The following is a 16,665-nucleotide window of genomic DNA, read 5'->3' as shown; positions in this document are numbered from 1 at the left end:
GAGAACAAGTCAAGTCATCTGTACAGAGCTCCAATCCTGACTCAGCAGCCAGGTCCCAGAATCTTGTGCAGCCTGCAATCTCATAAAATGCTGAAATGGGAATAATGTATAGCAGGGCATAGATTTTTATCTGAAGGTTGATTCCACTGTTGAAGGAACACCACGAGTAGCATCAGCAACAGTGAAGGAAAGACACATGCTAACACCTGGTGTCTGCAAAATATCTGAGTTTCCTGAAGCTTGTGTGTGTGTGTGTGTGTTTGTGTATCTGGAAAGAATAAAACAACTTTAATGTATGTTAGCAGGGTGGTGCGGTCCAGGTCCAAGGAATATTCAGTTATCTAATTGTTCTGACCCATTTTAACTTACTTAGATCTGAGTATGGCTTACACTTTAGGTGATTTACATATTATCTTCTAGTATAAATATACATTGTATTACCATTTATGACACTACCTGAAAAGTACCATGCCCTAAGTAGTTTTTTTATGTATTAAATTGTCTGATCAAACGTAGGTTTACTGCAGTAATTATTTTTTTTTTGGAAAATCCTTTAATAACTAAATATATCACTGTCACTTGAACTAGCAACCTTTCTTGCACAAAACATTAAGGTTTTGGATCTTAAATCATTAGAGTATCACTGTCAGATTGCTGAAGCTGTGAAAAAGAGCCATCATAGTGCACTATTTGGCTAAAACTGTCAACTTTAATCAGTAAACTCTTTTATTTGTTGTAATCAAATAAACACATGAGCAGAAGTCATTCAGTAAAAAGCTTACAGATGTCCTTTTGGTAGAAGGTTGAATAGAAATAAGGTTCCAAGTCTAATGTGTTTATTTGAATGGATCACACTGGTACAGCCTTGCTATACATTCCTGGTACCAAAGGAGCTAACTATAAAGGAGTGTTACGTTGTATCAGAGTTCCCAGCATTATCTTTGGTCAGACACTTTTCTTATCATCCCTATCTCCTAAATGTATTTTCTATCTTTTTTTTTTTCTTTTGTTTTTGATAAGGTTGCCACTTAAAAAAGGTGAGCTGCTGCAGGGACTTAAATCATTTATACCTCGAATCATTCTTTTCTTGTTCAATTTGTGGTGTCTGAGGAACTTTATACCGAAGTAAAAATGCAGTTGCAAATGCAATGCCAGAAACTCAGGAGTGACATCAGAGAAATTTGTAATGTCTCTTTTGCTACCAGAAACTTACCTATTAATTGACCTATTTATTTGACCCTTAAGGAAGAAATTGGAGGATGTCGATCCAACCAAAACAGAAAATGTCTATAAAGAGAGTCTCTTCAAAATGCAGCTGTAACTCAATAAGAAATAAGCTCTGAGAAAGGAGTGTTTTGTCACTGCTGATCTGACGTGTGATTTCTTTTCTGACCTAGTTAAGCTTACCCAGAAAGAAGTCAATTTCAGTATATTCAAAGGGGAATGATTCTTTTGCTTTATTCAGTGTGACTATTCCCCTTTAGCCCTTATGAAAATTAGCACTTAGTCACAGCAGCATCAAGAATGCAACAATTTTAGCAGATTTTGAAAAAAAAAAAAAAAAAAATGCTTGTTGGCACCGGTTGGAAATATGAATTCCATGGGTAAAAGCTAAATTGGGAAACTTAAAGGCGGTCTTTAGAATCTGTTCAGGATTTTTGTTTCTTGAGTGTCTTGATATATTAGGGTGAAAATTCACATCACCTACTCTTAAAATATAGTATGTGGTACTGCCTATGTACTCACCTGTTTATCACCCTGTCCCCATAGGACACCTTAGCAGTTACAGGATTTAAGTTGACAAAATCACCTACAGCAAGTGAGGATGGTAGACATGGTTGCCACCTGGAGGTGTCTGAAGAAGCTGGATCAGCCATTTATGTACGTGGGTACCCAACTTTTTTTACCTTTTTTTTTTTTTTCTCCAAATACCAACATTACAATTTTGTTTTACAGTAAAAAAAAAAAAAAAAAAAAAAAAAACAAAACAAAAAAAAAACCAAAAAACAACAACAACAAAAAAACCCACACAATAAAATCTATTAGAATCCAAAGTGCTACGGATTATTTTAGCATGTTCATCAAGAAACAATCAGGACAAATTTATGTGTGTGTGCATACAGTTTTATAATAACCCTAACCATTCAAGGCACAAATTATCTCAGGCCTCCCAGGTAAATTTCTACTTGTTGAGTACAGAAATTTGACCTTAGTTGGCTTTAGATAAATCTGTAGAGCTGTTTAAACCATTCTTGTGCATAACACAATGCAACAATGCAGACAATTTAGAGGATACAAGACTGGTATGGTACAAGATGCAGTTCTATAATTTTTACTTTTTTCTGGTTTATGAGTTTGTACTGCTTTAACTCGTGTCATTATACTTTGCCTTTGCAATACATGGATTCCTAGATTATTAATTTTTAAAACAGAATTGCATCCTTTTTTTTCTGAGGAAAATACTTGTTCTTTTGTACTATTCTCACATCAATACTGTTCATCTTAAGTGCTTCCATCTTTTGAGATACGGGAGTAGAGATACCCTGTTCTGCTGCTGTTTCTGTTTGTCTGTGGTAATACATCAGTGCTTGTTGTGGCCGCTATGTCTTTTCTTCAAGAAACATTTGCTACCCTTTTTAAGCATAAGCATTAGTATTTTAGAAGTTACAGAAATTTCAGAAGTTTAAATACCAGAGGATTTAGGATATTATTCTACATTTGGAAACCTGTAGTTGGGAGCAAAGAAGGGCTGGGTATGGAATGAAAGTAAAGTTTCAAAAACTTTGTTGGACTCTTCAGTGGGATATTTGTAATATTTCTTATGAAAGTTATCCCAACAGTGATGGGTATCTGGTGAGAAAGCGTTGCACATTTTTCATCACTATAATTGTATACTACAGTGAAAAAGAAGGATGATAGTGTTGAACTGAACTCTCGGTGACAGTGCTGCAAACTCCATTCTGTAGTTAGTGAAAAAGAAAAGGCACCTTCACTGGAGAACTATATAGCATTATACTATACGGTGATTCCTTTGAGCCTATCTGTCAGATTATGAAACAGACTTGGAAATAATTATGAAAACTTAAACAAAAAATCACAGAATCATAGAATGATTTGGGCTGGAAGGGGCCTTAAAGATCATCTAGTTCCAACCCCCCTGCCATGGGCAGGGACACCTTCCACTAGACCAGGTTGCTCCAAGCCCCGTCCAACCTGGCCTTGAACCCTTACAGGGAGGGGGCAGCCACATATTTCACATATAAAAGAGATTTATTAAATAAATTCTGTGCCAGTGTCAAGATTTTAACTGTTGTCTGTGTAATTGTTGTCAATATTAACTTTAAATTTAAAATACTTTTTTTTATTTCAGAAAGACACTTTTTTTCCAGAATTCATTTCTGTAGATAATTAAAGCTTGGCATGCAGCTCAGTGAGAAACAAAATTAATTAAAACTATATTTCACACTGTTTCATTACATTATCTGTTGATAATGATGGTATATAGGTAGAAAAAGTATGTTTTACTGAAGATAATAGAGAACAAAACTGTGCCCTGGGTCTGAGCGAATGTGTCTAAACTAAACACACCGAAATTTTAGTCACTACATAAGACATGCAGGTGAGTTTTGAAGGACCTCATGACATACAATCTAATCCCAAGGAAGATGTGCAGCTCACTGAACGTCTAGGTTGTGCTGAGGAGGTGTCTGTCTCATCACTGACCACAGAATGGAGCTTGTGGCACTTAATTTACTGACATGTTGATTGAATGCTTAAAATTAATACAAATGATCTGAATTTTCTGTGCACTTCACTTTCTCAATATTTTCTCAATTCACTCAACTATTTAAAATAAATAAATAAATGGAAATAAAACTAGCTTCAGGAGTGCAGTTGGGGGTGGAGAGCGCAAGCAGATCCCTAGTGGGGGTCTGCCCTTCTGAGGCAACACGCAGCTGTGAGGTGGGACCCTGCGTCCAGCAGACAGAAGGTGGTGTTGCATCAGGATGGCAGCTGAGCCCTGCGTGTCTTGCTGTAGGGTGGGTGTGTGTTGACATTTCAGCAAAACACCACAATTAGTTCTTTAAAAGACCTTACACTGAAGGTAAGTCTGACTTAATTAACTTAAGTATGGCTCTAAAAGCTTAGGAACTACCTTTATATAGAATTTATTCCATATTGGTGAATTTGCCTTGACTTTGAGAGTAACAGAAGTCACTGAAGGTAGATCTGCTCTAAGCACTGACATGTACAAACCCTAAACCCATTTAAGTTCTCTGTTAAGCAAGTACAGTTTTAAATTTGTGGCCTCCAACTCTCAAATGGTCACTCTGCTAATGTGACCTTCATGTGCATTTCTGCTTTAGAAAATGTATGTGTTTAAAGCAGCTGTTGTCAGAGCGTAACTGAAGTAAATATTTTTTCTGTAGGATAAAATTTTGCTAGTTTCAGAGGTGATTCACATATCAAAATTGCCTGTAGTGCTGTTCTGTATTTGCTTATAACATTATATTTTCTTTAGAGTTAGCAAATGTTATATTTGCAATGCCTTCAATTTTGTAGTCAGAGAATGCTATTTTTTCTCCTCAGATTTATACTAAACCAAGAACAACTGCTGCTTCAGAAAAATCTGTGGTGAGTTTATATTTGGGATGTTTTTAAACCACGTGAGACTAACTGCATATAAATAAGAATGTGTGGAATTTTTTTTCTCTCCTGTTTATTTTACTTCCACAGTCTTATCACAGCGGTCATTTAGCTTTTAGTTTTGCAAATAGTATGCCTGGAAAACAGAATAAAATATGAAAAAGTCATACTTTTTTCTATACTTGCAGTATCGTACCCATCTCAGTTTCAAAATAGGCTACATGTTGGTTTAGGAAGTACAAAGTAGAAAGGTAACTATCATTCTAAAGAAGATTGTATACTTGTGCTTAAATAAATGGAAGTGTGACTCTTCCTTAGATTTAAAATCAGACTTCATGTACTGGTCTTAACATTTCTTTTGTTTACTGTTTGGAACAAGCTTTTATGTGTCTAAATTAAAATTCTACAGGAAATAGTATGTTAAAGGCATAAAAATTGGTGTATGAAATTTTATTGTTCTTTATCATGAGGTTAAAGATTTAGTACTGAAGATGGTGTAGCTTCATGTTAATTTTATGAAGAGTTTCTTTTTTTTTTCCCAATATAGTAATTGAAGACCATGGTTTTCAATCAGTTTGGCAGAACTTGTATTCTTTAAAAGAGACTAATCAACATATAATATAACCATAAGATGTGAAGAGAGTAGTCCTTAAATAGTAGAAGGTGGTTAAATGTTAAACACATTAAAATCAATCAGTAAAAAAAAATACTTTCCATCGTTCTTTGTTATGATGACTTTCATTCACCTGTTTTCATGTATTGAAACTTATTTGAACTGACTGGTTAGCTTATTAGAAGGAAGATGCAATCACAAAAAGAAATGGAAATAACTCGTGTGCTTTATTGCCTGTGAATATATATATATATATTTATTTTTAGAGAGTCTAAAGTGAATAAGATAGAAAGAAGTAGACAACTAAAGCATATTTGAGGGTGGATGGTGTTAAAAGACAAAATTCTGGGTGAATGTTTGAATAATTTTTTCTTCTGTTCACTAATTTTATCATGTCTTTCCAGTCTGTTGCACCAAAATATGTGTATACTCCTCTGAATTGTCTCAAAGATGGAACTATAGTGAATTTGTATGGTGTTGTGAAATTCTTCAAGCCTCCTTATGTAAGCAAAGGAACTGGTATGTACTGTATTCAAGAGACAGAAAATCTCTGAACAGAACTGTTCTATATTTGTTAAAAATCAATCAGAACAACAAATTCGTGTGATCCTTTGATCATGATTCTTCAGTAACATGAAGGAAACAGAACAAATAGGTGAGAGATATCAGAATCTGTTTAGGGAGGCTGGTGGAGATAGCAAATGAAGAAAGTATTTATCAAGCTAGTACTATCAGTACAAAACAGGGAAAAGGACCTGTACAAAAAAAAAAAAAAGTACAAAAGCCCTGCACCTGTCCTTGTGGGATTGTTGTGTAACTATGTGCAATTATTCCTTGAGATTTTGACAGTAAGTGTTATAATATGCTATAAATGCAGTGCCAGCATATTTGTTACTTCTAGAAGCTGTGCACCAACTGAATCATTTCTTCTCTCTGTGAGATGAACACTTACTTACTGTGCTAGTTTTGCTAGAAGATTGTACCATTTCACCAGGTGCTCGTTAAGCATGCAGCTGGGTGATATCCCTGCTGAATTCAATTAGGCAGTAGAATTTCTCATTGGATTCAGAAATAATCGAAGCATTTTCTGCTCAATATAAATTTACTGTGCATCTTAAAGATGTTTGTTCCTTTTTTTTCCCTTCTCAATGTATTTCTAATCAAACAAAAAAGAATAGATTATGGTGGTGACTGTTGATTTTTATGGTCTTAATTATGCATGTGAGTTTCCTGAATAATGTCAATAGCCATGAATTTGGCTTCTAAATACAGAAATTTAAGAAATGAGCATTAAGAAATCAGAATCAAGAGTTAGTGGTTTGTCTGCAAGACCTTTTGCAAGCAGATCTCTGATCTTACTTTCTCAGAAACTACCAGCACCGGTTTGAGGGTGATACACTCAAGATGTGCCTTTGTGACAGCATAGTGCTATTACCTGCAGTACCATCGCTTCCAGAATGAGGTCTGCTTACAGTGAGGCAGCTTGAAACATAAGTGAAATAGCTGAAGGCTGTACAAACATGGTGGCACACCCAAAAAAAGTTCCAAGTCCAACTAAAGTTTAACTAATGGCTTCACTTTTTGAAGACCAAGCAATTTTCAGCCTTTGTTTGAATCACTTTGAGAGTGTATGAGAGGGAGGAACATCTGGCAGGTCTGCGCAAATGTGTGGATGCTAGCTTCGGTATATAGTTCAGCAGAACTATACTGATGCAATCTGTATTGTGGGCATGCTTAATTACTTCTGCTTGGTGCATGTAGTATTCTTCTAGGTAAACACAATGCATGGGTACGAAAGACCCTACTGACAGGAAATGTTTGCTCTCACTTGTAGCTAAAGTGTGGTCTTATGCTTGCCCACAGAAGAGTCTGGGCTATTGTACAACCAAGTGTCACCTGTACTAAAGGCAGCCACCGGCTGAGTCAGCAGTCATAGTTAAGTTATACAGAGCAACACAGAATTTTTCAAGAGTTTATTAGATTAACTGGGTCCACAAGCTAATGAATAGTTTTTGGGAATTCAGCAGCGTTTTTACGTACTGTTGACCATGTCAGCAGAAGAAACATCATATCTGTAGGACTAGGGCTCAGTGCTCTGGTGTCTGCAAGAGCACAGTTCTGTGCTTCCCATACAGTTGGTTGTTGAAATGTATTCTCATTGGTGTTTATTATAGCAGATGACAAGGCTTGCTCCTAGGAAACCGTTCCTCTCTATATTCTTACTCAGTGTTGACAAGGCAGTAGTGTTCCCCAAAATAGCTCAGAAACATAAACAATAAACCAAGTCTGGAGAATATGGGATAATTAATTTAAATATTAACATTTAAAAATAGATGTGGTCATTAAGTTGGGAACTGAGCCAGTACCGGTCCATCTGTTTTTATAGCAAGCACAGTGCATGTTAGTTTTTTTTTTTCCATTTCAGGCAAAATTAATATTATTATATTCTACATGGTCATTGATACACTAAAGTTATTTTGCTAAAGAATAAATTGCAGATCTTTAAGATGAAATATTGTTTTGATTGTTTTGTATAGGAAAAAGCAAATGTTGTTATAGTTGTTAGAGAAAGTAGTGGAAAAGTTGGTTGTCACTATTTTTTCAGAAATTATTTGTTTTTTTATAATACCATAGCCCAGTAAAAGTGGAGAAGTACGAATTCCAATTGTTTTACATTATGAATGTTACAACACAATATTCCTACATGGAATTGAGGAATAATGATAAGTGAAAGTATGTACAGGAACTCAATGCATTTAGACTGGAAACAGAAAAGTGTTCTGGCATCTAATTAGAAATGCAAACATTCAAAAAATACTGAATTAAGTGTGTGAATAGCAAATCAAGTTATACTGCTAGCTTAGAAGTAATAGTAATAAAAATTATTCTTCCCCTAGAGCTGACTACTTATGGAACTGTCATGTGATTTAGCTACAGTTAATACTTAAGTAATATTTAGTATTTTAAAAGTGTTAATTCAAAGAAAGACTACAGAGGGAGGTCTTCAAAGGTTGAAGATGGAGTCGCAGGTAGTATCGAATAGGTGATGTTAGGTTGCTGGAGGCTGAAAGAGAAGGCACTGGGGCTGCCAGACATAAAAAAGGATCAAAAATGGAAAAGCAAGCTGTGTTGGTACCAGGGGGGCTGCGGGGGCCTCTGTGCGGGGAGGCCGGGGCTGCCCCGCGCCGGACACGGCCGGTTCCAGCCGGCTCCAACCCCCCCACCGCAGGGCACGGCTGGGCCCCGCGGCCGAGATGGCGCTGCCTCTCTGGGAAAACAGGCTTAAAAAAGGGCAAAACACTGTGTGGCAGTGAGGAGTGAGGGAAAATGAGAGAGGAACAGCCCTGTGACATCAAGGATGGAGTAGCCGGAGGGGAGAATGTGCTCCAGATGCTGGAACAGAGATTTCCCTGCAGCCTGGGGAAAAGACCTCAGATGAGCAGAGTGATCTACACTGCAACCCTGTAGGACTCACACGTGAGCAGGGTTATCCCAAAGGACTGCAACCCATGGAAGGACATATGCTGGAGCAGGAAAAAAGCTTGAGAAGGAAGGAGAAGGAGAGAAGAGGAGCTGTTACGGACTGACCGCAATCCCCCATCCCCACTGCGCTTGTCCGGGGAAGAGGGGAGGTAGAGATGTTGCGAATGAACAAAGTTGACCCTAGGAAAGAGGAGTGGGGGAAAATGTTTTAGCCTTTGTTTCTCACCATTCTACCCTATTTTTATTGGTAATAAATTAAATTAATCTTCCCCAAGTTGACTGTTTTGCCCATGATGGTAACTGGTAATTGATCTCCAGCTTTATCTCAACCCACAAGCTTTTCCACCTTATTTTCTCCCCTGTCCTGTTGAAGGGGAGTGAGAGATCAGCTGGGTGGGTGCCTGGCAGCCAGCCAAGGTCTACCCAGCACACATATATTGGAACTTTCCAGGTTTTTCATTTTCCCGTTCTTTGGGTTATAATAAAATGAGTATAAACCTGGAGAAGCGATCTTGAGAAACAAGTTTCCTTAGAAGAAAAAAGAATCTCAGGGGAATGAAAAATCTCTTTAGCTTAAAAAGAAGATCTTGAGAAACAAGTTTCCTTAGAAGAGATAAGAATCTCAGGGGAGTGAAAAAATCTCTTTATTTTAAAAAGAAGAGCAGTAATAATACATAGTTTTTATGCTTTCTCAAATGGAAGGCCCAAATTAAAAAGTTTACAGTACACTTCCTTTGCGTGGGAGATCTCATCACTGATAGTATTTCCTGCTTTCCCTACCACTAAAATCTGTAAAATACTTCATTGTAAAGGTGCAAGTATAGTCTAGACCTGTAGACAGCACAGTATTTTATTTTTAATGTAAAAGATTGATAAATCATTTTAATACTGATTTACTCTATTTGGTCTTTTCTGCACAGGCTGCCAAACAACATCTGTCTGTCACTGTAGTGAGCTTCTCAAAATCTTCATTTTGTGGTGGTGTCAGGTGATTGCTTACTTATGCTAGACCTGTTCAAATGCTATCAGTCTTTATGATATCTATATTGTGTATAGATATATAGAATACATATATAAATATATATATATTTATTTGAAAAGTTGGCTGCTATTCTCAACCTGCAGTTGTAATAGGTTTCTTAGCTGTGTTTTTAAGGAACTGAAAAGATGAGCTTTATCTGTAATAAATTCAGCATTTTGCCAGTGGTGAATGGAGTACATTCCTCTTGAAAAATATTCTAGGTTTAAAACTCAATCTTAAAAGCAAACAAACAAAACAAAGCCTACAAATATTTTAAAGGTTTTTTTTCTTTAGTTCACATAGCTGACAACAAAAAGGGCAAGAAGGAAATGAATCAAATGTAGAAAGTACTGCTATTACTCTTTGAGTAAATCATGGAAGGGCAGTTCTTGAAGGATCATGTGGTCTAGATGTCATTTGTCCAGCTGCTTTAACAAGACTTCAGGGACCTGAGGACTTTGAACATCTTACTTAGATAAGCACTGATTATTAAGACAGCCATTCTTTCCAGTTACGTAAAAATAGTAAAGTTAAATACACTGATTTTCAAGGTAATATGTGTCTAAAGGAAATAGGACATATTTTTGCAGCTGAGTTATTTGACAAGCTAATCACATCAGTTTCATAATTAATAGAAATTTAGTAGGGAAAATGACGATTTACTTAACAACTAGTCCTTGCCTAGATGTCATTAATAACTTCCTAAATATTTTCCCTGTATATTTTCAGTTGGTAATACTAAAAGAAACCAACACGACAATATCAGTGGAGATCAGGGACACAGTTTGAAAAATTTCTTATTTATGAAGACAGTTGCGGTTCACTTGCCACTTTATCATGAAAATCTCTAAAACAGTTTTAATTGATTAGGGTTTTAATGTAAAAATATTCACTACTCAGTTAAATATTTCAGTGTTGGTTATTGTTTTCTTTACACAATCCAGAGTTATGTCTGCTTGAGAGGGTGCAAAATGCCTGATGATTGCTTTGGATTGGCAGGGCATGAAATGGGTCCTGTCTGAAAATCCTGTAGTCACATTACATCTGGCACAACCCTGCACTAACACATTCTGTTTCTGACACTGCGTTAATTGAATCATACAGTTTTAAGCTGGTACCTGCTGGAAGCATGGGCAGTGGAACCCCTGTACTTAATCCATCTGGGTCGCTCTTCACTATAGAGATATGCCCCTAGATATGAGATATTGCCCCTTTTTACATATATGAAAGCTTAAAGCTGAAGCTTTGCACTGTATTCTGACTGAAAGCAAGCAGTACCTAATTTAGCCTTGTCAGTTCATATAAACTAATAATTAAATGATCATCATTTCGATTACTGTTATTGCATTAGAAGAATGTTAAAACACTGATGAATAAAATGAGTTTTCAGTATGTTCATAAATTATTTTCTATTCCAGACAAAGTTGTTTTAACTGAGCATGCTTCAGCTCAGGGCATATGGTTTGGAATGTCTATACATGAGAATTTTATGTGTTCTGAAAACTGTCCAAGGAAGTACTTCAGTTCCTGATTGGTACAACAGGCAGATGGGTTTCTGTCTGCTGGAAGGTCTGTTGGAAGTGTTCAAAATTATATTCTAGCTTCCCTTCCTGAATAGTTTAAGAGTCTTAGATATTTTAAATTTTTTAACAAAGGTGAATCTTTCCTCTCTCCCCTCCCTTAAGCTCAAGGACATCTCAAGTATTTAACCTGAGTAAAAACCATAGTGTCCAATTACAGAGATTATGTGCTTGACCTTGAAACCTTTGTGACATTACAGTGTGATGCTACTCCTTCCACAACTCCTTTTTTCCTGCAGGTATTAGTCAGTGTTTTCCATAATGCAGGGAAGAATTGTGGCAAGAAGAATCCTTGCTGCTGGTTAACAATAAATCATAGGAGTAATGTCATATTTTCCTCCACCTAGCTTGTTCTCTTAGATATATGCAGTATATTCATATGTCATGTGTTGAATTAAAATATCATTTTAGCCTACCTAAACATGCATGTGGATGGTAACTATTTTATTTTTACAAAATATTTCTTAGCATCAAAATTAATAAAGGGTAGCATTCTCAGAAAGTACAGTTCTAAAAACCTTGAGCAGTTCTAGGCCAGCAGTTCTACATGTCCAAAATACAGCTTAACCATAAATCATATTCTTAAAGGTATTTTGACACCTAAGGTTTTTTTTTCCACTTTAAATTTTTATTTGATCTTGGGCCAAGTTCATTAACATTCTTAGCCTAGAATTGGTTGAAAACTATGTAGCTGAAAAAGCATTAAACTGTAGCATGTGCGCCACTTCAATTAAAGAAGTCAATTTTTAGTAAGAAATAGCAAACCAACTTTAGAGTGCAAAACAAACCAATCACAGACTATTGTAGTATCTGATGGCATGTTTGTGAGCAAGCAGACTGAGAGTTAACTCTGCAGTAGTTTTGTTCTTTAAAGTACTGTATTCTGTTTTGTTTTTTCCAAATCAAAATTTTGAGGTTGTATTTAAATTTTGCAGAGCAGAATAAAAACTATTGCAGAGGTAAAGACAGGCATTTCATTTCTGGAGCCTAAAGATGAGAGTAATGTTCTTTTCTTACCTGTTCACAGTGGTTTGTATGTGTTGTTCCTGTTTTTAAACAATTGCTGTTTCCTATCCTCTAATATTGAAGATAAATAAAAGTTAAAAAAAAACTTTAAAAAGGAAATGAAAAATTAAACAGTTAAATAAATAGTTAATAGAAAGAAATCTCAAGACAGTTACTTTGATCTGCCTTTACAAATGATGGCATTAAAGCATCTGTTTAGCCAGATGCTTCTGGTAGTTACTGAATGTATCTCTTAAGTGTATTGCCATGTTAGAAATAGCAAGCTGCAGTAAAACATCCTCAGTTTGATTCTTTAGAGGTTTTGTTTTGGACTTCTGCAATATCTGTGTTTGTATGTGCATATGTGTACACACACGTAGGAGCGTGTGTACATTCATGTTTTTCTTCTTGTTTTTTTGTTGAACATATTTGATAGGCTAGCTGATTCAACTCTTGGTTTTAGTACAAAGACACTTGTGTATTGAATGGCCTGAGTACTTCTTGAAAACAGTGTTAATGTTTGTAGTTTTGAGGAGAGAATAATTTGCTACAACAATCTCTCTTTTTTTGTGTGTATTGAAATAGAAGAAACAGAAGGCAGTCTCTATTTAAAGTCCCTCATTGCCAACAGCATTGCCAAAAACCTTTTTATCTCTTTGCAGGGGGAAGTTATTGATTCAGGATAGTGGGTTTTCCACTTAAAATGTTACTCAGGAATACATATGTGATTGCCCAAAAGGGGATATGTAATTAGATCGATGCTTTCTACCTTAAAAACTTACACAAGCACATTTGTTAGGAACTATTGGAGTCCTCAGTAAAACTAAAACAAATGTTTAATTAGTAAGTACTAAATGCATTCCTACAACATCAGTAACTACTAGTCTAGAAAGGAGGTAGCAATTCTGGTTTTCTTAAAATGACTGAAAAATAAATTTAGAAATGAAGCTGTGGTTTTGGGGGTTTTTGTTGGGGATTTTTTATGTAACTGTACACTGTGGAAAGACGCTGACTTTCTGAGTATGCTAATGACTGACATAACAGTCCATAAAAGAGTGGAAATGCTATGGCATTTATAAAAAGAAAGCTATAACCTGAAGAATGAACCAAAACTGTCATCACAATGAAGAAAACTTTAGCTTTTCAGTGTCTGTTACAAGGCTACAAAACATTCATATTTCAAACTGTTTAAAATCAGGACCTAGAAGCTTGGAGATCAGCCTTCTTCATGTAGTTAATGTAACCTTCTGCTGATCTTGACTTGGAATTTTATTGATTTTAAGATAGTCCTTGCAGTAATAATGAATTCCTTCTGTTGCTGTTTTATCACACTGCTGTGAGTTTTTTATGAGATGAAATAGAAAACTAAGTAACAAGTTAAAGTAATTGTATTTTAAAAAACCAGTAAGGACTAATCTGAAAGGATGTAAGAAGCATGCAAGACAGATGAATCACTCTGTACTTCCATTTAAACAAAATGTCACTTTTCTCTCCATGTTGTTTTCATAAACATCAATTCTGAGGTGTTACAAGCATCCTTACAGATAGTTGTCCATTGCTGGTGATCCCTTGCGTGATGTTAAACCTGAGTGAGAATACCTCTTAATATTAATTAAGTATATTTAAAGAAAACATAAATGCAGTTTGGAGCTCTGTGTACTATCAGCCTAAAACCAGTGCTTTTACTGAGCCAATCTAGTATGAAAGTTAAAATTGTCTTTTGTAGTATATAAATTTGCTGAAATGTGCATCCACGTAAAACATGTGTCATGTGTCATGTTTTTAAACCAGATTATTGTAAGTAAAAATTATTAGTGGCAAAATTTCCTTTCTTAAAGAAAAGTTAATCAGTGGAGTAAATTTATCTAGTAAAGGAAGACTGACTCCAAAATGTAAACTTTCTTTTTTTTTGTTATTATTGTTTAGCTTGGTAACTGAGAGATTTTGCTTCATTGGAAAGTATATTGTGAAGAATCAAAAGTTTGAGCAATGACATTTATTGTATCATTTCCTATAAGACTGGGACATTATTTAAATTCAGCAGTACTCTTTAGAGTTTGACTCTTTATTTGTGCAGAAAAGTGAATACAATCACTGAACTATAATGCTGCCATGGAAAGCAGAAAGCAATTTTCACATTCCAGCTGGTGAAGGAAAGACAGGTGGCTTTTTATTTTTAACCTTCAGAAAGGACTTGCTGGATGTCCTGGTTTCAGCTGGGACAGAGCTAATGTTTATTTTTTTTTCTTCCCTTCCTTCTTAGTGGCTAGAACATTGCTGTGTTTTGGATTCAGTATGGGATTTTTGTATGAGAAGAATGTTAGTACACTCATGTTTTCAGTTGTTGATAAGAACTCAAGGACTTTTCAACTTCCCATATCCTACTAGTGCACCGGTACACAAGAAGCTGGGGGAAGTAGAGCCAAAACAATGGTCCCAAACTGGCAAATGGAATATTCCATATCATCTAACATCATGCCCAATATATAAATAAGGGTAGATTGGGAAGCTCACTCTGGCTTCCGGGAGTGTGGTTTCAGGATTCTCTCTTCTCTGGCATCACTATCTGGGAATGGGCTGGGTGTCAGTCAGCAGGTGGTGAGCAATCACATTGTGCATTAATAGTTTGTATTTTCTATTATTACTATTAATTTAATTTTATTTCATGTATTTAATTGTTTTTATCTCAACCTACAAATCTTACCCTTACCTCTCCAACTCTTCCCCATTCCCCAGGGATGGGGGAGGGTGAGCGAGCAGCTGTGTGGTGTTTGGCTGCCAGCTGGTTTTAAACTATGACCCTGGATGAGGATTTCTTGAAAAGAAGATCAGTCTTTAGGCTTTGTTCTTGAAGAGCTCTATTTTAATTAGGTTTATTGTAGAAGTGATGTTTTGAGGTGATAGGTAAGAATGGAAATCTAAAATCACAGAGAACCTATATTATGTAGAAGATATTCCCTGATATATGAAGCAAGTATAGTATTTCATACTACTTTGAGTAGGATGATTGTTACTCTTTTGACTATGCTCATTGCACAGAAGAGAGGGAGTGTGTTAACTTTTTCCACCTTGAATAGGCAGCTGCACTTGTATGAAGCTGACTAGTTTACAATATCACAGCATCAAAGAGTAACCACAGTTTTAATGGGGAATGTTTTTGTTATTTCACTCTTGATTCCTATGTTGGTTTATATCAGTACACTGTAATGTTATCCTGCATCCTCAAAGGATTGTAAGTCTACGAAAGATACAGGGTTTTTCCTCCTTAATTGCTCATTCTGCTCATACTGCTTTGCAGCTGAGCTGTTAAATTAATCTCTAGAATTCATGCCCAAAGAAATACAACAATCCACCTTTGGGTTATGGTAGAAAATACTTGCAGTTTCGTCAGCCACTGACTAGACTTTATGCATGTCTGCTTATCCTAGCACAGAATGTCAGAATAGGTGCTGTATGACGCCTGACCTCGTGTCTTTGGTGGGAGTGTGCAAAAGAATGATGTTTATATTTTTAGGAGAAGTAGTCTTAATTTTCTTGGTAAGCCTTCAAGAGATTTATTTTTTCAAGACTTCTGTCACTCAGATCATTAGAGAATGTAAAAGTTTAAGTTTAAATGATAATAAAATGTAAGGGTGTATTTGCTGGAAACAGCAGAGTGTTTCTTTTGAAGCCATAGACAGTGCACATACAAGCATGTATTTTAATCCAGTCTCACGTATCTGTCTTCATGTTTGGGGAATCTGTTCACAGAGTTTACATATGACAATTGTCATCTTCTGGCTGCCTTTTTATAGCTTTTATACAAGACAAATCTGTCAGTTTTAGTAGACTGGTAGTATTCTCTTTCAAAGTTCTGTAGCAGCAGTTCATGTGTCTGTTTCTTTATAAAAAGCATGATGGAGATTTGATGGATGTTGTTTTAGTGCTCTGAGATCTTTGTTCAGTTCCCAGATACCTAAACTCCGGTTTAGTGTCATTATCACGAACTGCCTCATAAAATTATTGCTAAGAGAAGTTGTGGGTTTTGATGTGTTTGGATTTTTTGCCTTTTTGTTCGGGGTTTTGGGAGTTGAGAGTTTGTCACAGGCAAAACAGATTTGATTTGGGGAATTTAATTTATTGCCAGTTAACATCAACATTTAATAACTCATTCAGGTATTGAGAAACAAAGAGAAACTTTTAAGTGCTTAGAGAAAACACAGTTCCAGTTCCTCCACCCTTCCCTGGCTCAGCTTCACTCCAGATACCTCTCCTTCCACCTTCCTAATCTCCACTCCCCTCCTTGTTGCAGGTTACACTGTGTCTTTTAGGAGGGC

The 16,665-nt window shown here is 36.0% G+C and overlaps 1 protein-coding gene across 7 annotated transcripts in view; it reads left to right on the top strand.

Annotated features, from left to right (window-relative positions):
* Window positions 1–16,665, top strand: part of POT1 (protection of telomeres 1) — an 86,272-nt gene that overhangs the window by 21,837 nt on the left and 47,770 nt on the right. For all 7 annotated transcript variants that reach the window (XM_042792900.1, XM_042792902.1, XM_042792899.1 and 4 more), the window contains 3 exons: window positions 1,771–1,881; window positions 4,591–4,635; window positions 5,665–5,779. In XM_042792900.1, coding sequence (XP_042648834.1) covers window positions 1,771–1,881; window positions 4,591–4,635; window positions 5,665–5,779 — 271 coding nt within the window. The remainder of the gene's footprint in view (window positions 1–1,770; window positions 1,882–4,590; window positions 4,636–5,664; window positions 5,780–16,665) is intronic.

Source organism: Tyto alba, unplaced genomic scaffold, assembly GCF_018691265.1.
Source record: "Tyto alba isolate M040663 unplaced genomic scaffold, T.alba_DEE_v4.0 Super-Scaffold_2, whole genome shotgun sequence".
Classification (NCBI taxonomy): Eukaryota; Metazoa; Chordata; class Aves; order Strigiformes; family Tytonidae; genus Tyto; species Tyto alba.
Note: the sequence above shows the minus strand (reverse complement) of the source record. Positions and strands in the feature narration are given on the sequence as shown.